The 22,797-nt window shown below is 38.7% G+C and overlaps 1 protein-coding gene across 3 annotated transcripts in view; it reads left to right on the forward strand.

Moving 5' to 3' along the window:
- The window catches only part of LRRC4C (leucine rich repeat containing 4C), a 162,551-nt gene extending 141,502 nt beyond the window's left edge, over positions 1–21,049 (forward strand). For all 3 annotated transcript variants that reach the window (XM_090267574.1, XM_090267576.1, XM_090267575.1), the window contains one exon: positions 18,009–21,049. In XM_090267574.1, the coding sequence (XP_090123700.1) occupies positions 18,051–19,973 (1,923 nt within the window). In that variant the 5' untranslated portion in view covers positions 18,009–18,050 and the 3' untranslated portion in view covers positions 19,974–21,049. The remainder of the gene's footprint in view (positions 1–18,008) is intronic.
- Positions 21,050–22,797: the final 1,748 nt, after the last annotated feature.

Raw genomic sequence — 22,797 nt, forward strand, 5'->3', positions numbered from 1 at the left:
GAATCTGATTATGCTTTCTAAAATGCATCATTTAGAGAATAAAGAAAGCTGGTGGGAGAAGTAATCAAAATGTAATTTTCATTATCCAACCAAGGAAAAAGTAGTTGACTAATGGCTTAAATAAGGAAATACATAGGCTTCCCTACATTCTTATCCCATTAAAATACTATAGGGGAATGAGTTTCATATTACTTTTTCTGTGTATTTCTGATGTTTTTCATAATTTATTTTTGGATATAACGTATTATAGGCAAATGCATACAGTAAAAGAGAGGGAGTTCTTGCTTTGTATGGTGCTGTGTTAACTGAAGCTTGTTCATATTGAAACTGTGTCCTCATTTTGCAAGGTTCCATGGCAACTGAGTGCAAATCTGTTATTTAAAAAAAAAAAAAAAACTGCAAAAAAAGACTTTGGTTCCAATATGAATGAACTACGGTTAACACTGTCACCAAGCAAAAGGAGGAGTGCCTTAGGTAAATAAATAAGAATCCAATTTCCAAATGTCTGCATTGGCCGTATAATTCCCTCTTTTCTGGTCATTAAGGGGAGACAAAGAAATCACAGATTACAGTCATTTCCATTATCTGACATGTCATCACCCAGGTTTCCTCATTATGCAATGTTAACAGTGTTGAGGTTACTTGAAAGCAGTTTCAGTTCTAATTAGGAGGTCATCCCTGCTATCTGCATTCTGATTAAATGATGTTGCCTGGAAATCACAGTAAGAGTCTATTCTGTTTCCTCCCCTTGCTCAGATCTCATAAACACAGACTCAATTAAAGAGAGTTTCCTTATCAGGTTCCTATGGGTCATTTTGGTGAATTTATTCAACTCTTAAGTCATGCTGAAAACTAGAAGGTCGTGGCTGCAAGATCATCAGTGGGAGGCAGGACTAGATGAACAGGACTTACTCTGATGTTTTAGGGAGTCCAGAATAAATAGAAGTCTGAGCAACCAATGATGGGTCCAGAATCTAGGAAGGTGGTGAAGTAGAAAAAACTCTCACAGCGGGAAGATTGCAGAACAGAGATATGGAAATCATGATGCCATGTTAGCCTATATTTTAGGTAAAAAAGCAAAGCCTAGTCGAGGCCCTCATCGTTGCATACCTCAGTTACTGAAATAATTTCTTAGTTTACTTTTAGGCCTTCCCACACACTCTTCCCTATCTGTTCTCCATATTATTACAAATCTGCTCTTCATTAATACTCTTCTCATTGTCCTATTCCCTTCCAACAAAAGGAGAAAAATCCAGTCCCTACAACCCATCCCCTATGACTTAGTACAGAATCAAATTTATTTTGTCTGTTGTTCACAATCTGCCGTTACTTTGCTTATCAGATCTCCTAGCCCACTAGTTATTAGTATATGTTCCTAGTAGAAGTCAGCCTGTGTCTCTCTCTACCCTCTACTCATGTTTACTTCCATACATTTCCCACCCACCACATGCCTGTTTTCCAATAACCTCTCTCCCTCCCTTTTCTCTTTCTTCTTTTTCATTGTGTGTCCTCCTAAAACTCTGAATTTTCTTCTAGCTCTTTCTGCTATATTATAGTTCTTGTTTACACACTTAATGAATACTACTACCCTGGGAGCTTTATGGGAGAAACTTTGCCCTAGGGGTCAAGAGCTGAGTAGGCACTTAGTAGGCACTCAGCAAGTTTAATTGAAAGGATACATGCCTGTGTTTTTCTCTCTCTTGGAATGTTAGGTCTTTGGCTTATCCAAAGTATATATCCTGCTTAAACTCACGTCCACATAACCTTCACTAACTTTTCTAAACTTACTGTTTCTCCTTGAACACCAAACTGCTTATAATTATTCACATCATCATGTACATATGCAGTGTAACACTTTGGCATTGGTTCATGGCTCCGTTATGTTAGGCTTTTCTCAGCATGGTGTTTTAAATGATCAATGATGGGGAGTTACCAAGGGGAAGGAGTTTCCTCATAGGTAAAGTTCACACAGTGTTGGTGAACATACTTAGAATTATATAATATTATAACTGACATGACTTTAGAGACTCTTTTTTCTCAGCACCCTCCTATAAAATGAATCCCAGCTATATGTAGTGCTTTTTGCTTACTGCCTAGCAAATTAGGGCTTGGCAGAGTTTAATAATAAACAGGGAAGATAGTAGTTGGTAAAACATTGCAACGTAGTTTTGAAATCTGAATGGGTCTGTATATGTGGTATTTATTCTCTTCAGATTCCTTGCAAGGCAATTTAGATTGCATTACTCATTACACAACCCTGGCTGGTTTGGCTCAGTGGATTGAGCGTCGGCCTGCGAGCTAAGTGTCGCTGGTTCGATCTTCCAGTCAGGGCACATCAGAGAAGGAAAACTCTGATTCCAAAAAACCTCCGCTGCCTTGCGGCATACCTCTTCAGGGGAAAGGCTAAGGGAGTAAACCCCGACAGAAAATCCGGAGCCGGAGTCCCTAAGGCGGTTTGACATTGTAGTCAACACCGGCAACTCCTGCGGCGCACCTGAAGCCAAGCTGTATTGACTCCGTCTTTCCCTTGGATCCTTCAGCTGCGAAGAGAGGGGGGGTCTGCTGCATGGGCAACAGCAGACCGTCCATATCACCCTGCCCAGGCTCTGTAGCTTCAGCTTCACTGGAGAGGACACTCCAGTGTCATCGCAAGATGTCGATTCAACACGGGAGGAGACAGATACCGTGTCACTCCCGAGTCGGACTGCACAACCATTCTCGGCGGTGCAGATAGACTCTTAAGAAGCTACACCATCGTCTCTCGAGACGGACGGCTGCCGACGACTCATTACACAAATCCACATGCCTTTTGGGTGCTACTGTTGGCTTGTTTGGTTTCAACCAATAATGGCAATGATAATCTTGCACAAGGCATTTGCTAAGGATTAATAAGCAGGTGGGGGTTAATGGCTATCAACTCCTCCCAGCTAGTCATCAATCCCAAGGGAACATGGGAAGTTAGGTCATTAACTGCATTACCAGATTCTGAAATCCTTCTCTATTTGCCTCGCCAAGGATGTATGTTAAGACAGGCTTATAATATTTTCAAAGGCTTCTTTAGTTACTTGCCCTGTCATTGACATGGACAGGAAAATATGTAAACATTAAAATTAATAAATAAATATATGTAAAAGTAAAAATAAGAGAATAATCTTTAGCCTCGTAGACTGACAGGAGGTTATCATGAGAAGAAAAATAAGTTTCCATATTTTAATCAAACATAATTTGAGAGGTTCAGCCCTTTTTATTTACTATCCCTTAACTCCCCTCTTTCAAACTCAGATTCCCTAGAGATAATTATTCTATTGTTCATTCCAAGTGGCTAACACACATGTCTCATTTCTATAATTTAACTTAATCCTACATTAGATTTTATTTGGGGAGGGGGAGGCGCAATGGTTATAGGGATTTTGGTTGTAGTTGTTTTAATAGGATATAAATTTTTTCTCACTTATTCCTGATATACACTTGATCTTTACGAATACCAATGAGCATGATATTTTCTCCTTTGTCAATCATTATTACCCAAAATATTGTAACAGATAGATAAAAATTAGAAATATAATTGCACTATCTCAGTGCATTTTCCCTTGAGGGATAAACTGTGGCAAATGAAGGAAAGTTGTGGAGCAGAGAAGTTCCATTTCTTTCTGTTGAGAAAGATCAGAACCCATTTCATCATGTAGCATCCTGATTCTTACATTGACACAAATTCCTTAAAGAAACAATGTGGGGTGACAAATTTTCACCAAAATGTCAATGTTTAGAGGGATCATTGTCACCAGAGAAAATTTTATTCCAGAACCTTTCACAATGGACATTTGTCCTGAAGAATTACTAAAACCTGGGTCTAGTCCTTAGTTTTTTGCTTTCAGAAATATGATTTTGGTAGCTTCTCATGAGAAAATAGTCATGCTTACTAAACAGAAGAAATGGATATTTAGAGCAGAATGCCAATCTGCTAATTTGTAGCTAGAACTATAATAGACCTTTCAAATATTTCAGTCTGTCAAATCTTTTCATGTAGAACTTAAGTTTTTTGCAGTCATAAATCTCTTTGAGACTACGATAATAAAACCAATGAATAATCTTCCTATAACATACACAATCACATTTATATGGAAATTTACATATAATTTCAAGAGATTGACAAATTGTCCATAATCCATTTATGAACTTCTGAGAAACCCATGGATTGAACTATGCATTTTTATGAAAAAGCAAAGTATAATTAAATAAGATGGTTGATGAAAAAACAAAGTTTTTAATTATAGCATTCAAATTGTTTTAGCATTAGTTTATAATAGTCTGATGTAGTAATCATTCTCTATAATTGAACTTCAGTTGTCAGCAATAGACAAATAACAATAACAAAAACAATGACAAACATTAATACAGTCTTGAATATATACCAGACATTGTTCTTCTTAATTTATTAACTCATGTTTCCTCACAGCAATAGATTATGTAAATCAGAATATCAGTCTCTAGGAAGCTTCATAAATTGGCACTGCGCACATTTGTATCTCCATTTAAAAAAAACTATATTCTATTAACATCCACTTAGTTGTATAAGTAGTTGGCAATCTATAATCAATATTTCCTGGAATCTATGTATTTTCTTTCTTTTTGAATTATTTATTTGTTCTTTCTTTCTTTCTTTCATTTAATATACACATATTTAATATATACACTATGCCAGTTACAGTGGATGTGGTATTCGACAAACAGCTTATTGCTGGTAAGTATAAATTTTTACCCTATTCTGTTGTTTTCAATCACTCAATTGCATGGTGATTTTTGGTAATCTACTTCTTCACAGCATTAATTTATTTACAAGCTCTTGTTTGTTTGTTGGGGGGGCAAGAAATAGTTATGAGCTTCCTTTTTACCATTTATAGTCAGTTGTATATGGGGTTTTTTTGCTTCACATATGGACCTTGATATGCTATTTGTTATTACAAAATCAGCTCATTAGCTTGGCTTCTGACTAGAAATTGGAATGTGGACTACATTCAATAATGCAGTTCAGCAAATATTTACTGAATGCCTAGGTATTGCCATTAGGAAGTCTGTGATTAAGTAGGTCAAATGCATTTCCAAACATTTAGATCCAAACACAGACTTGAAAAGTGCTATAGTCTTGGCATTACAAACACTTAAGGAGAAGATGTATTAATACTGGCCAGTAAGACTAAGAAAGGTCTAGTTGAAATTGTCATTGCAAAATTGGCTCTGACATCGGGTACAATTTTGAAAGAAAAATCTGAGTACAACTTTCCAGGCCATGGGATAAATAGGAGCAAGGCTCTGAAGAAGAAAAGTAGGGGGTATATTTTTAGACTCAGAAACAAACTGCAGCCTAAGCTGTGTTATGCAGAAGAGCGGAAATAAGGCTGGAAGAAGCAATGTGGTCCTGCATCATGGCGTCTTGCATGTCATACTAAGGCAGTGGTTTTAAGAGCACTACCCCCCCATCCCCATAACATTTGGTCATTCTAGAGACTCTGTAGTTTGCCATAACTGGGGGTGCTACTGGCATCTAGTGGGTAGAGGCAGTAAGGGATTTGGGCTTTATTCTGTGAGCACTGGGGAAGAATTAGTGGGTCGTTTTCTGGAATTGTGATTGTCTAGGTCCCTGTGTGTTATGACATGAAATCTGCATGTGTTACTTTGAAGACCACCCCTCTACCCCCATGCCGGAAAAGTACAAAACAAACAAAAACACAACCCAATTTTGCATATAAAGATGTCATGTAGTAATCATTTGCTGGCCCTGAACCTGAGAAAAAGAAAAAGGAACAGAAAGGAAGGGGAAAGAAGTCCTTATGCATTGGTAGGGCTCCGGACTCAAAAACGTTAGTGCAAAGGAGAATGCATGCATTGTTACAAACAGACACATTTCTGTTAATTGGAACAGTCTGATTTCATATCCTGAAGAATGAAATAGCAAGTGGTATGTGGAGCTTGAGGTTTTAAGCTTTATTCTTTGGTGATGCATTTCACCAAACCAACACAGCGGGCAGCTCTCATAAAAATACAAAAATGTCTCTGAACATCTTAAACCCCACTCACCCTTTAATTTGAAAAACAAGTCAGTCATCTCTGTTTCATTTCTGCATAAATAATCAACCTCAAAATGTGAATATGATCAAAAAGACTCATAAGCAGCCAGAAACTTCATGCCAGGTACACTTATCTCTCCTGCATCATGTGAGGCTAAGCAAGCAGGAAGAAACAAATTAATTCTATGTTAGCGTTGCCAAGTCGCTGGCTGTATTTCTGCATCTGCTTCTCTAACACGAAGTAGATTTCTCTTTTCGTTGCTAAGACAAAGTTGAAGCTGCCACTACCTTCCCCAATTCCTCATCTATTCCAAGTTGTTCTTTGGATTGTGGCAGAAGAATCAGTGGACCTTTTTCACACGTGGCTTTTCTAGCTTTTGTAATTAATGGTTCAAATGAGTTCCAGACGCAGGAATGTGATGATGAATTTTAAAGGGCATTTGGAGATAATTCGACTCTCTGCACGTAAGAATTCTTGTTCTCTACTCCAAGTGTTATATCCAATGGAGTGAATGGAAAGCCGAGTGAAGTCTTCCTCTTTCTGAAGTACACGTGGAAAAGCAAATTGTGAAAAGAGCTTTTGCATCATCCACGTTGGAATTTCCAAGGCAATGATGTTATTTTTAGGCACATACAGCAGAGGGCATTGTTTGGCCAGACTTAAAACAGAGCTGCTATTGACAATAATAGATGAAGAAAAAGTAACTCTTTCTGTAAAAAACAAAAACAAAAAACCCAAAGAGAGCAAGGAGATAAAATAACCATTATATCACTTTGTTCTCCCTAGCTTTTCTTTCTAGGAAGGACCTACAAAGAAAATATCTGAAAACTGGACAAGCATTGGTCCAGAAATTAATGAAGTTTCTGCATTGTGAGTTGAATTCTACTAGGTGCCGGGGATCCATTTGGGTATTTGACACCATGTAGGTCTTCAGGGAATTTATAGCTTTAACTGTCTACAAGCTGCTTCTGTCTGTTTAAATACCCACTGATTCATTTATTCATGCATCTCACAAATGGTTGGTGAGTAGTTTTTTTCTAGGTGAATACCACTGAATAGGGGAGACAAGTCTCTGCTCCTTGGAACTTAACATTTCACTCGAGGCAGGCAATAAGAAAATAAACACTAAGTATATCAAATAATGATAAGCACTATGATGAAAATTAAATATGGTGATGTGATTGATGGTGATACAGGGGCTACTTAAGCTGGCCGATCAAGAAAGAACTTCCTGAGAAGGTAAAATTTAAGAGAACCCTGAATGGCAAGGCAAACTAACCCTGAGAAAAATCAAAGGATGCGTGCTGCCCACAGGGGGAGCCCTAGAGCAAAGGTTCTGGCGGGGCGGGGCGGGACTGGGGGCACCGAGTCAGCAGTGCGTGCGGAACAAAGGAAGTCCAGTGTGGCTGCAGAGAGGAGGAGGAAAAAGAAAGTTGAAATGTATCACAGGTAGGCAGGTTTCAGACGATCCTTTGTTAGAGGCCAGAATAGCTTGTATTTTGCTCTAAAAAGGTAGAGAACTAACAGGAACATTTTGACTGGAGAACGATACGAACATATTCGTATTTTTAATCTTCACTCTGAGTGCTATACGAGGAACTGAGAGTGGTAAGGCAATTGCAAATGTAGAAAAGCTGACAAAAGCGTATTTCAGAGGTCCAAGTTAGACATGAAGATAATTTGGTCTAGCACAAGAAATCCTTCCATTTGTGCTTGGAGCAACTGTGTCATAGTGGCATTTATAGAATTGCAGGGGCAGGTTTGGGCATCTGCTTTTAGTATATGTTGTGCCATTCATTGAATATAATCCTCTCAATGTCCATTTATTAATGTTATTGTCATCACTCCCACTTACAGAAGGTGCAGCTCACAGAAAGCTAATTTGTCACTGACCCTTGCAGTTCAGTGACCTCCAATCGAGGTCCTTCTGTCCGTTGTCATTCACTCTGATTGAACAGGACTGCTTTTGGTAAAGCAGATCATAAAATTTATTCTTAATCAAAGAATAAAGGACACGATATGATCAAGGCCTAAGATCCCTTCTCTTTGATTTTGGGAAGTCAAGAAAATCTTAAAGGGTTGGGGGAAGGCAGGTGGGCTCAGGGGTATGGATTTTGGAAAAGGGTGGAGAATTCTTGGAATTGCAGGAGAGCATATGCAGTTTCCAAACATGCTTGGAACATGCCTGGCCATATATCACATGCTCCATTCTAATATTAAATCTCTAATCCTGGGTGTGATTTTTAGTATACTAATGAAGAAAGTTTATCAAAAGATGTCTTGGGAAGAGGTTTCATTGGATCTTTCCAGTGCAAACTATGATAATTTCTTAGTTGTGGCCCTTGGGTTCTTTATCTGATTCCTGCTGTGGCCCTGGGATTTTTGTCTTTTTTTTTTTTTTTTTTTTTTTAATGAGTTCAGTCTGCTTTGTCAGGGGATATGTTGGGGAGACTACAAAAATGTTAGTAACAGTTTAAATATTAATTAATGACATGGTAGCACAACTTGGTGACAAATTTACCGAAGATCAAACGGTCAGTAATTCTAAGCCAATCCTCTAACCCTTCTCATTTTATCCTAAATCTGGTTTTTGTTCCTTTAAGTTTTGCTAATATAGATTGGTGGAGGGCAGGGGGGTGGGGATGGCTTTCTATGCTTCAGCATTGTTCCAAGTTGGAAAGTATAGATGTCGTCAGGGAGCTAAAACTGAATGTGTGTTTAGTAGTCCTTTGTGAGAGATACCTCCTTCCGGGCTTGCACATTCGAGTTTCCACAGTGATGTCCTGCGTACAATGATATTCTTTAGCATGCCCTCTTTTTTTTTAAACTTTAAATTTATATTGTACACCTGAAACTAATACACTGATTTTTTTGTGTGTGTGTGTGTGACCATATACAAAAGCTAATTTTGCCTTCAGTAGCATTTCATACTCTTACGGAATTTCAACGAGGCTAGTTAAGTTGAACGTATACATTTCTCAGTTGTCAGATTTTCAGACTGAAGATCTGTTAGTTCCATTCATTTCTGAAATAATACGAAAGATGTCGATTATTAAAGTCATTTGACTTTCCCTTCAACCAATCTTCTCTCTCCAATTTGTTTTACATAGAAGGGTAGCATCTTCCTAAAACAATGCTCTCAGCATGTCCTTTCCTGCTTCAAAACTCAGAGTTTCTTCTGAAGTGTCCTTATTGACACAAATCCAAATTCTTCTCCCAGGCATGCAGCTCCTCAACTGGGTCAACTTAACCATCTAAATCCTGCAGTGTAAGCCCTCTGCTTCCATTAAGTCTGCTCTGCTATCATTTCATGCTCTTACTTCTCTGCTTTTACAAGTAGTTCTTCCCTCCTCCTCTACCACCTTCCCTCTTAAACCTTTCTCTGATTACCTGTGTCTATTTTGATTTCTGACAACATTTTATGGCATTTAGATATTAAATATACTGGTTTTCATTAGCATCTAGAAACACACATGTACATTTTTTATTTTTGATAGACATTTGTATTATAGCTCCAACAAGGTGGTGAAATTCTATAAGGCCTGGCCAATTTAGCTCTTTTATAATCCTTATTTTATACTCTCCAGAACATAGCCACATGTGGGCCACATGTTGTTGTTTTTGTTTTTGTTTTTTTTTCTCCTTGCTTTTTCTTTTCCTTATACATCATTCTCTCTACTTACCGCTTCTTCTTGTGTACTGCTGTCACCTCTTAATATTAAACACGTGTTCTTTTACTATAAGCCATGTAAGTCCTCTAGGAAAAAAAATGAAAATGCAGATTTAGATATTTTTTACACTATATCTCAAGTTATTAAAATCCCAACATTTTATAGAAATATTTTAAGAACAGTGTGTTTAGCCAAAGATCCTGCTTTTTGCCTTGACAGAATGAGTCCCTGGGTTACTGCCCTTTAAGTGTTGTATTGTTTCTACTGCTTTTGCTAGAGGGGAAGCCCGGGGCCTTTACACAAGTACTCTTTTCTCTGAAAACCTGCAGAACCACAGACTCCTGCATAAGGGGTGGAGAAAGCTCAACAGATCTGCAAATTTGACTCTCAAGTAGGGGAAAAAGGACTTGTATTTGGATATACTTGCATGATAAATTTGATTTGGAGAGGTAATATTTAACTTGTTGCTTTTTCTTTCCTGTAAAGTGTAGCTTTTTATTTATTTATTTATTTAATTTTTAATTTAAAGAGAACCTTGACTGGTGTGGCTCAGTGTGTTGGATGTTGTCTTGCAAACTGAAAGGTCACCAGTTCCATCCCAGTGAGGGCACATGCCTGGGTTGTGGGACAGGTCTCCGGCTGGGGGCATGTTAGAGGCCACTCATCAATGTTTCTCTTGCAAATCAATGTTTCTCTCCTTCCCCTTCTCCCACCCTTTTCCTCTCTCTAAAAGTAAATGAATCAAATCTTTAAAAATAAAATAAAATTAAAAAGTATGTCCAGAGAAATGACTGCAACAGAAAACCTTCTTAGCATGATGAGGATGAGCCTTTCCTCCTTCCTTAGAAGCAAATCATGTTGCTTCAGCTTACTTTGTTCCTTTGAGAGATCTCAGATTTATAGTGGTATAAAACCCCAAATTCTACTATCTTATTTGTGTTTGCTTTTGGTTAGAGGAAGAGCGAGATGGCAAGAGTAAAAGAGACAGGAGAGAGGGAGACAGGGAGAGAAGAGAATGAGTATCAAAGTATCAGGATAGGTTTGACTGTAAGGAATCAGAAAAAATAACTGTACTGTAAGGAATCGATTATATGAAAATACAGAGGAAAGACAATTATGAAATTAATTAATTCAGCTGCTTATCACAGTATCAAGAATGCAGTTCTTTCCCTCATTTCATTTTTCTTCCTTGACATCTATCAGTTGTGTCCTCAAGGAGCCTCCTCTCTTGGCCACAAGATGGCTGAAGAAACAGGTAAAGAACTACTTCTTTCCCATGTTTCTCTTGTGATATGTGGGAGAAAAAAAATATTTCCCAGAACCCTTTCAGCTGATTTCTTCTTATGTCTCATTGGCCAAATTGGGTGACATGCCCCAACCTAACCAGTCTCTGTTGTTAGGAATGATACAGCCACAGTTCATTTGAAAAAGTTCAGCAGACTAATAGTCTAAAAGGCAGCCCACCTGGTTTTGTATGTCCTGTGAGCTAAGAATTTTTTTGAATTTTTAAATAGTTGAAAAATATTAACAATAGTATTTTGAGATGTTAAAATTATAAAACTCAAATTTATATTTAAAACTTCAATGCTCATTCATAGTTTAATTAGAACATAGCGATATCCATTCATTTTCCTTCTGTTTATAGCTACTTCCAAGCTGTAATGACAGAGCTGAGTAATTGCAACAAGAGATCATATGGCCTTCAAAGCCTGAAATATTTACTACCTGGAACTTTACAGGGAAAGTTTGCCAAGTCTTAGCTTAAACTAAATCTGTTCACCCATCACTGCTGGATCAGCCACTCCCAAAGCAGATAACATAATTTTGTGATTTTTTTTTTTTTAAACATGGGAATGAATTTTTCTGAACACAGTTTTCTTGGGAAAGAGTAAGATGGTAGGATGTTGCTTAGGCAACAATTGTGGAAAGAGTGAGAGAGAAAGGAAAAGAGGGAAAAGGGAGAGAGAAATTGAGGTTCAAGCATATTTTTAAATAAATAACCTGTAGAGTTGTAAAAAGTTGACTCCCAAAATATCCAACAGACACATGTTCATAAGACACTGCTGAACTTATTGCTCACCACGTAAGGGGGAACACCACCCCACAAAGGTTTAGAAGTGTCTGTGAAAGAAAGGGTGAAGATCAGGCCAGATGTTATTAAGAATTGGAAGTTTGATTGGAGGGTGATTTTTCAGTGTGAGAACTTGACTAGGGTTGCATAAAGGTCATGCTACAGCAGTCCAGAAGTAGCAAAAACAGGACAGTGAGGTGACAGATTCAAAGACTCTTAGATCACAGGCCTCCATAAATGCTTTCTATGAGAGAGGTGATGGATTGTTGGGTAAGTTCCTACAAACCATGTCCTCAGACAGGAGTGCTCCAGAAGGGGATAGAAATGCTTATAGAGACAGTGGAAGAGCAAAGTCCTGTGGATGCCCATGGTCAGGTATAATTTGAAGGTCTCATTGTCCGGGCTGAGTATGGTAAATGATTTTGGTGCTCAATGTCTAGGAACATTTGTTGAGGTTACATGAGTGTGAGTGTGTGTGTCTGTTGGGGGCGGGCAATTGAGTGGTTGTGTTTAACTAAATTTATCTTTCTCCCACCTGTCTTTCAGACTAGTTCCAATAGACAGTTTATGCTGACTTACCAATCATGCTGTGCTAGATAAAGCAATCCCATTAGCTAAGGTAGTCTCCCTTACTCAGTTTCTTCTGTACATCTCAGTGCAGTGATACATGCATGGGTAGGAACAGAACTCAAGATATGCTCTGGGACCAGGCTAAAAGTATTACGGTTTAATTCAAAACCTTTACAGATCCATTTGTAAATAAATGCTGTCAGATGACATTGTAATGGAGAGTGCACACCTTTAAATTGATTTCTTTTTGATGTGATAAAAACAGCTTATGAAAGAGATGTTGAAACGTGGCTTTTGATGTACAGTAACATAATTTAGATTTTAAAGTAAAAAACCTTTTGTTGATAGCAGTTTATTTAATTCAGTGCGTGTATCAAGCATTATTTGCTGTAGGTTATAAATCAGCTTTGAACCATTTATAATTCATAAATTGTTACTTATGACTGATTTATGGGAAATATTACTAATTGCAATAGCAAAAAGATACTCAAGTAAGCAAGAAGCAGCAAATAAAACAACATGGGATATAAAAAGGAAAGATATATAGCCCTGGCTGGTGTTGCTCAGTGGTTTGAGCACCGACCTACAGACCTGGGGGTGAGGAAGTGGGAGTGGGGTTGCTGGATTGATCCCCAGTCAGGGCACATGCCTGAGTTGCAAGCCAGATCCCCAGTAGGGGGCATGTGAGAGGCAACCAATTGATGTTTCTCTCCCTTACTTTCTCCGTACTTTCCCCTCTCTCTAAAATAAATAAATAAAATCTTAAAAAAAAAAGAATAGGCATATATACTCTACAATTGTAGCAATATGTTATGTTTGTACATGTTTTATTGATAGCATGTTTCTGATCATGCCAGTTAATCCTTACAACTTTGAATGATAAGCAGTACTATAATGCCTTTCTTACATGAGAAAAAGGAACTGAGTGTACCATCATTTTATTTTTCATATGGATTAAATATTTATTATATATTGCTTATTATGAATGAGTAACTTTATGTATATTATATGATAGCTCTAACCAAAGTCTTTTGAGTTTTAACTGTAGTTTCCTTTTCTCAGATGGGGAAGGTGAAGTATAGATAAGTGAGTTTTTTCAATAGTAAGGTCATGGAGGTTCAAACAGGCATGTGAAATCAAGAAGTCACACACCAGACACTTCTCTTGGTCACTGGACATAACTGTTTTTGTGTTTCATATTTTAAAGAGGATAAATGTAGCAAGTGGCGGAGTAAGGACTTGTTATTTTCACTTGTATGGTGTTTCCAATCAATCAGTTCTTCAACCTGTGTTGCCAGAGACCCTAGGATTCTGAAGAGAGTCATGGGGTGGTAGGCATGGAAATGGACAAGCAGAGCCTCAGGACCCCACTCCTAAAAACATCAGTTAATGTATCATGGATTTTATGTGCTATTTTGTGTGTGCGTGTTTATTCCCAACTACCTTAATAAGTGTGTGCTGGGGGGACGGGAATATATATAAAAGCACACCAAGTTACGCAAATAAAAAAAATTTTGGTGGTCACCATTACTGGAAATTTGAATAGCATTCTTTTTTTTAACTGTAGACCTGAAAGAGTTTTTAAGGTCATGTTTAAATTTACAATGAAAGATCTAACTCAGGGAGTCAAACCTACCAACAACGTTATTATTATAAAGCCATCAAAGGATTGATATGATGAGTGGGTTTCTAATACTTAGCAATTAGTTCTAAAATGTAGATTTTTATTAGTATTCAGGCATGGTGAGGCCAACAGATCAGGAGACAACTACCAGTATAAAGATAGTTTTGCTGTTCTTATTTGTTTATTACTCACAGTTCCCAATAGAAGAGGGTGTGCCTTGCCACACAGGGGCCACAGGGGCCACAGGGGAAGCACCAAGTTGGTCAGGAGCAAGGGAAAGATGTGAGCAAGAGCCTTTATTGTGTTTTTTTTTTTGAGGGAAGACAAGGTAAACAGGCTTAGGATTGGCTAATATGAATAATTTCAGTGGGTGCTGAACATGGCAGCTATCTCTAGTTACCTGGTACTTAGCCTCTACAATGGTTAAGGCAGAGAGACATTGGCCTGAGTATTAGGGACCTATAAGAACCCAGTAAAGGAAATGATTGGGGTATGGGGTTCAGATTGGTTGGTTTGGGGCATGAATAATACATTGGTACACATGTGCAGGAGTTGTCATTTTACATTAATGACAGCACATTTTCAACAGCCATTTTATTTAGTGCCTGTAGCAAGCCAAGTGCTGTGTTGGAAACAGGCTAAGAAAACACCATCAGACATGGCCTCTGCCTTCCCAGAGTTCACAGGCAAGGGAATGAAACAGACCCAGGAACGAATGCTCATAGTGCTGTGCTGGACGGTGTGAAAAGTCAACCTAGGGCCAAAATAGCCCCAAGAATAGAAGCAAGTCAGTCTGCCTGGAAAGTCTGAGAAAAGAAATACTAACTGAGAACCTATTAGTCAACTCTTTGCTTCCATAATGAAGGAGATGTAAACAGGTCTCTGAAGCCAGAAAGCATTCTATGACTTTAAACTTTACCTTCTTGACACTCATGTTCCATTCCGTAGCTTTGTGAATATGAATATGTGTTTAATGATTGCTAATGACATCTGCCTTCTCTGATTAAGGTATCTTCTATTTTGAAAAAAAAAATAGAAGATGCCTTCTTCATCTTGTGTACTCTATGAAAATGCAATTATTTAGAAAATGCTCATTTACATTGAGAACCTCACACCAGCAGAAGTGTATCATAAAGAAGAGTCAGCTCTTCTCACCTCAAACCCTTCCTCAAGTGGTAGGTATGGAAGTGACAGCCAACTGGATCAGTTTCTGGCAGTGACTTCTCTCCAAGGCTCACTGGGGACAATAGGAAGATCATTTTAGTTGTTCTCCTTGCTACTAGTTTCTTCCAGAGCTTTTCTCTCTCACTCATTAGTCCAACATTACCATTCTTAAAAACAAAGCTGATAATAGCATTCCATTCTAAACACAGAACTTGTCACCTGCAGGATAAACCAGTATATCCTAAGTTTGACCGAATTCTTGACAGTCTAGACCTGAAATCCCTCCAGTTTCTTTCCCATTCTCTTCCCCAGACTTTTCTGTTCTACTGCCACAGGGAACCTTCCATGGTTCCCTGGAGCTTAGGCTGGTCTCTCTGCCTGAAATGCCCTTCTTTTCTCTCTTTACAGACTGCTTTCACAAAACAGAGATCAGATAACCTTTCTCTTTGAAAATTTCTAATTTATCAACACAGATTGAGTCACTCTGACATCAGTGCCCTGGTGTCAATATGGCCTGGTCTCAAAAACCTATAGCACATGTTTATTATTGTACCTCACCTGTTTGCCTATATATCACCTTTTGAATTATAATTTGCTCAAGGATAATGTTTATGTTTCTCCATTTTATGTGTTCAGTACTTAGTAAAACATCTGGCCAAGCACAATAACAACAACAGTGATAATAATACCGATAATGTCTAATAGTTACTGAGTCCTTATGATGTGGAAGGCATTTTTCTAAGCCCTTCATCTACATGAACTAATTTTGTTCTCACCACAACACTAAGGGGAATTTGATATTATCATTTCCATTTTGTAAGGGGAGAGACTGAACCATACAGAGGATTAGTTAACTTCCCCAAGGCAACACATAGTAAGTACTTTAGAATTGGAACGTGGTCAGCTCTTCCTCCCCTCCCCCTCTCCCCCTTTTTTTTTTCTTTACAAGAGATTCATAGAAGAGTCACTGTTTATTGTGATGAGAGATTTGGGAAAAGTCATTGCACAGGAGCCCAATCCACAGTAAGCCAGTGGAGTGGGGCATGTACTGGGCAACACAAGTTCCTTTGGAAAGCCTCCTTTCACTGGAAGAGATGCAGAGAGTGAGTTATTTTATTTCTCTTAAAATCTACTTAAAATCAGTAAGAGTAAGGACACAGGCATATTGTAGTCCTGTTACACTAAAATCCTTTCTGTAAAATAATATCATGCTTTATCGGAAATGATTTAATTCGTGGTGTATCTGCCTATAGGTAGCAGCCAATGATATGAGTTTTTGTATATGACACTCTCTAGAAGTGTATGTACATTTGTGCATGTCATTATTTCAGTGTATCTTCATATGTACCATAAGTTAAGTTGCCAGCGTTTACAGCTGATGTCACCCCAAAGGAATGGTATTTTAAATACATTAATTATGAACTTACACATACGTGTATATATGTACATATATCTGGTTTGGCTCAGTGGATTGAGCATCGGCCTGCGAGCTAAGTGTCGCTGGTTCGATCTTCCAGTCAGGGCACATCAGAGAAGGAAAACTCTGACACCAAAAAACCTCCGCTGCCTTGCGGCATACCTCTTCAGGGGAAAGGCTAAGGGAGTAAACCCCGACAGAAAATCCGGAGCCGGAGTCCCTAAGGCGGTTTGACGTTGTAGTCAACACCGGCAACTCCTGCGGCGCACCTGAAGCCAAGCTGTATTGTCTCCGTCTTTCCCTTGGACCCTTCAGCTGCGAAGAGAGGGGGGGTCTGCTGCATGGGCAACAGCAGACCCTCCATATCACCCTGCCCAGGCTCTGTAGCTTCAGCTTCACTGGAGAGGACACTCCAGCGTCATCGCAAGATGTCGATTCAACACGGGAGGAGACAGATACCGTGTCACTCCCGAGTTGGACTGCACAGCCATTCTCGGCGGTGCAGATAGACTCTTAAGAAGCTACACCATCGTCTCTCGAGACGGACGGCTGCCGACGACGGATGTTAATGTGTGTATGTGTGTGTGTGTGTATTTCATTCTCAAAGCAAGTTATTGTGGAGTATTTGAGATCATATGCTCCTGGACCAATCAGGTGAACATCTGAGTCCTGGCTCTGTAGTTACTAACTATATGAATTAATACATGTTACTTCTATGATAAATTTATTCATCATGAAAATGGAAAATATTATAATTCCTACATTGGAGGAATTTGGGTTTAGAAAGGATTGCAATTGCATAGGGCTCCATTCTCAGAGGGGCCACACTTGGCTTAATGCTGTGTTGTTACTGGTTTAAAATTCTTCATAATTATTAACAAGGCACCACATGTTTTTATTTTGCACAGAGACCCACCAATTATGTAGCCATTTCTGGATAGGATTGTTTGTGAAGTCTATCACCCATGGTGCCGGGCACATAGAATAAGTCCAAATAAAATGTCAACCATCACTAATTTTGCAAGGAAACTTTTAGTGTATCGGGTAGAGCTCCAAATTCAATTTTCTGAACTTTTCCAATTGGGTCAGGACAATGAGTCTGACGGTGAGGTACATCTCCTATGTCCTCATGCACTCAGGACACGCTGGTTGGTTATCACTCTATTATGGCCCTCCACCTCCTTCTTCCATCTCTCTGTGATTGCAGTCTAATGGAATATGGGCTGTGGATGGCTGCTAATTTGAAGTGCAGAAACATTTTTCTAAAAATATGAGACTCATCACTCAATAAGGGACATTAGATTTGTTGTTTTCCTAGTCTGAGAAATGATGCTTTTAGCAGAGATGCACTGTATCATGTAAATTGTCCCAGAAAGACAGTTTGGATAAGATCTAATACTCTTTTTTGCTCTTATTGTATTGCAGACTATTTGAATTCCAGAAGGACCAACACCAGATAAATTATGAATGTTGAACAAGATGACCTTACATCCACAGCAGATAATGATAGGTCCTAGGTTTAACAGGGCCCTATTTGACCCCCTGCTTGTGGTGCTGCTGGCTCTTCAGCTTCTCGTGGTGGCTGGTCTGGTGCGGGCTCAAACCTGCCCCTCCGTCTGCTCCTGCAGCAACCAGTTCAGCAAGGTGATTTGCGTTCGGAAAAACCTACGCGAGGTTCCTGATGGCATTTCCACCAACACTCGGCTGCTGAACCTCCATGAGAACCAAATCCAGATCATCAAAGTGAACAGCTTCAAGCACTTGAGGCACCTGGAAATACTCCAGTTGAGTAGGAATCATATTAGAACAATTGAAATTGGGGCCTTCAATGGTCTGGCAAACCTCAACACTCTGGAACTCTTTGACAATCGTCTTACTACCATCCCGAATGGGGCTTTTGTATATTTGTCTAAACTGAAGGAGCTCTGGTTGCGAAACAACCCCATTGAAAGCATTCCTTCTTATGCTTTTAATAGAATCCCTTCTTTGCGCAGACTAGACTTAGGGGAACTGAAAAGGCTTTCATACATCTCAGAAGGTGCCTTTGAAGGCCTCTCCAACTTGAGGTATTTGAACCTTGCCATGTGCAACCTCCGGGAAATCCCTAACCTCACGCCGCTCATAAAATTAGATGAGCTGGATCTTTCTGGGAATCATTTGTCCGCCATCAGGCCTGGCTCTTTCCAGGGCTTGATGCACCTTCAAAAACTGTGGATGATACAGTCCCAGATTCAAGTGATTGAAAGGAACGCCTTTGATAACCTCCAGTCGCTAGTGGAGATCAACCTGGCACACAACAATCTCACGTTGCTGCCTCATGATCTCTTCACGCCTTTGCATCATCTAGAGCGGATCCACTTACATCACAACCCGTGGAACTGTAACTGCGACATCCTCTGGCTCAGCTGGTGGATAAAAGACATGGCGCCCTCCAACACAGCGTGTTGTGCGCGATGTAACACGCCTCCCAATCTGAAAGGGAGGTACATTGGGGAGCTCGACCAGAATTATTTCACATGCTATGCTCCCGTGATTGTGGAGCCCCCAGCAGACCTCAATGTCACCGAAGGCATGGCAGCTGAGCTGAAATGCCGGGCTTCCACATCCCTGACCTCTGTATCTTGGATTACCCCCAATGGAACAGTCATGACCCACGGGGCATACAAAGTGCGGATAGCTGTGCTCAGCGATGGCACGTTGAATTTTACAAATGTGACCGTGCAAGATACGGGCATGTACACATGTATGGTGAGTAATTCTGTTGGAAACACCACTGCTTCAGCCACCCTGAATGTTACTGCAGCAACCACCACTCCTTTTACTTACTTTTCAACGGTCACAGTAGAGACTATGGAACCTTCTCAGGATGAGGCACGGACCACAGATAACAACGTGGGTCCCACTCCAGTGATTGACTGGGAAACCACCAACGCGACCACCTCTCTCACGCCACAGAGCACAAGGTCAACGGAAAAAACATTCACTATCCCGGTGACTGATATGAACAGCGGGATCCCAGGAATTGATGAGGTCATGAAGACTACCAAAATCATCATTGGCTGTTTCGTGGCCATCACGCTCATGGCTGCAGTGATGCTGGTCATTTTCTACAAGATGAGGAAGCAGCACCATAGGCAAAATCATCACGCCCCAACGAGGACTGTTGAAATCATTAATGTGGATGATGAGATCACCGGAGACACACCCATGGAAAGCCACCTGCCCATGCCTGCTATTGAGCATGAGCACCTAAATCACTATAACTCTTACAAATCTCCCTTCAACCACACAACAACAGTTAACACAATAAATTCAATACACAGTTCAGTGCATGAACCGTTATTGATCCGAATGAACTCTAAAGACAATGTACAAGAGACTCAAATCTAAAACATTGACAGAGTTACAGAAAACAAACCATCAAAACAGAGACAGTTTATTAAAAATGACACAAATGACTGGGCTAAATCTACTGTTTCAAAAAAGTGTCTTTACAAAAAAAAAACAAAAAAGAAAAGAAATTTATTTATTAAAAATTCTATTGTGATTTAAAGCAGACAAAATGATGTGTATTCCTCAGAACCTGTTTTTGCTGCACTTACTTCCTATTTTCCCACATCTCGTCCCCGCCTTCCCCAACTGCCATATTTTCATAGGAGAGCTCAATTCCCTAAGACCCTGGTCTAGGAAATTTTGTAAGAATTCTGTTACACTTTAAGACTTTTATGGTGAATTCTAGTGGTGAGATCCAGTCTATTTTGTCTTTCTCCCCACCCCCTTTTCTTTAGTTTACCCCCTCATGCCCTTATAAACTAGTCCAATGGGGAATGCAATATTAGAAATAGATTTTTAAGAAAGAACAAGGAAAATAATGCAAGATCTTATATTTTCATGGAATGACCTGTTCTGTATTTATGATGAGGACCGTTCAGTGGAAAAGGGGGGAAAAAGTAAGCAAACACAAGATTAATTTACATACATCTATAAAACCCATGATCTTTTAAACAACTCTAGAACCAGAATTTGTAGTTCAAAAGCTAAAAATAAGATTATAAATAAACTATTGTTGGTTTTTCTGTACCTGGACACAACTCATTTGTAGTGTGGCTCAAATGTGAGAAACTTGAAGGTAATTTGATTTTCTACTTTCTGAAACAGAAAATATTACAATATTTTTCAATCACAGCATCAGTCTCATGGGGTCCTGTTTCATGAGTTGACTTGAGTTTTGGATCTATCTATTCAAAGATGCTGTGATATATTTTCCCTCTCATTAGGGTCACCCTTTGTAGAATGCTCAGATTACAAACAATGATTTTGTGAAGTAAATTTAATTCCATTTAAAAGAAAGTTTCAGTATAATTTATTCACTGTCTCATATAATTCTGCTGGCTGGACAAAGTATGGCCCTTGAACGCAAAGGTATTGTAAACTATCCAAGTTGAAAAATCATTTTTGGTGCTGAGTGTCAGAAAATATATTTCTATTCAACAATAATTATTAAAGACCTACTATGTGTTAAACAGTGTTTTTAGTGTGGGCACACAGTTAGTGTGCCCTTGATCACTCATGACTTATATATGATTAAAGAATACCTGTTTATTATTGGGGGAAGACTAATATTACTGTTATGTGCAAGACTTAAAATTGTGACCATGAGTTTCAAAATATCAGGTTACTCTTATCACAGAAACCTAAAATTCATGTTTTCTTTCATCCTTTTGGAAGAGCTGACTCTTTTTCCAAATGCAGATTGCAGAGTTTAAAGAAGTGTAAGTAAAGAATTTGTTACAAATGGATGGATGCATACCAAGAGATAGCAATGCTAATATAATGGTAATGCACTGAAGGCCTTGAAGGAACTGGAGAAATTTTAGGTATAAAAACATACACTGGGTTCCAAGTAAAAAAAAAAAAAAAATTACTTGTGGGTTATTGATACCATGGCACTCTTCTAATATTTTAATATAATATGTATATGATCTCTGTCTTTTTGAAAAGCAAAGTGAAAATATACACCTCTTATTAGTGACCCTTGAAACCTGCCACACATTGGTGAAATAAGGGTTGGCCAAGGTAGAGCAAACTTCAGCTCCTAATGAGTGATCTGTTTGATACTCACACTTAACTCTGCAGGCTGGACCTCACACCAGGGTTTTATAATCTCCAGCTGTGAAAAACCGATCATTACTAGCAAACTAGGTCAGAGAACTAGAATGATGGGATAGCAAATGAACAAGATCACACAAGAGTCTTGCCTCTGTTTTTTGATCACCAATTCTCTAATACCTTTTTCCTACTTTATTACCTATATTTTCTACTTTCCTTGGTAAGAAAATGGTTCACATTTGTCTTTACTGTGTGTGGAGAAGATCAGAAAAAAACAAACAAACACATATTGGCTATAATTTGTCAAGCTTTTCAGTATCAGATGTCTTAATATAGTCCCATCTGTAGATCACAAAGCAAACAACAAGCAAACAAATAAACAACCCACCCAGGAATATGAGGCATGTGCTAGTAAAAAAAGAGTTGTATAAATCAAGAAAAAGAAAAAAAATATGCCTCTTCTACTTGGTTTGTGTTTACAGATCTCTGTCTCTGCTGACTCTAAACTTTCTTTCTTCTTGAGTTAGATTTAGCATACAATTCCCCTTGACTGTGAGGGGTGGCTGAACAGTTAGAGAAATTCTACTGAATAGAATGAAAGGTGAACTTGAACTAAAAATTTAACTAAGAAAATAAAGCATATCATTTAGTCCTGTAGGAGATTATAGTTGCCACAGTGAATCCACTTTAGAATATGAATATATACATACACACATACATATATATATATATATATATATATATGTGTGTGTGTGTGTGTGTGTGTGTGTATCCTACTAATGATATGTGGTTTGCTTTGGGGATACATCAAGGATGCTTTAGAAAGAAGAATTGCCAATTTTTTTCATACCCTTTTATACCTGGCTATAACCTCAATCTTCTAAATTCTTTTGAACATACCCAGATATTGGCATTGTTAATGTACTAGGAAGATTTGATATAGCTCACACATATGCACCCTGATGTAGCTTAATCATTTCCCCTCATATTCTGAATATTGTGAAATCAAATATCATCTTTTCCTAAGGTTGAAGTAGGTCATTTGACCTTGGAACATTGATCAATATTTTTTGAGAAAGAAAATATTGCTAGTTTATGATTTCTG

This window comes from Furipterus horrens, unplaced genomic scaffold, assembly GCF_987537825.1.
Source record: "Furipterus horrens unplaced genomic scaffold, mFurHor1.1.pri manual_scaffold_2, whole genome shotgun sequence".
In the NCBI taxonomy this organism is placed as follows: domain Eukaryota; kingdom Metazoa; phylum Chordata; class Mammalia; order Chiroptera; family Furipteridae; genus Furipterus; species Furipterus horrens.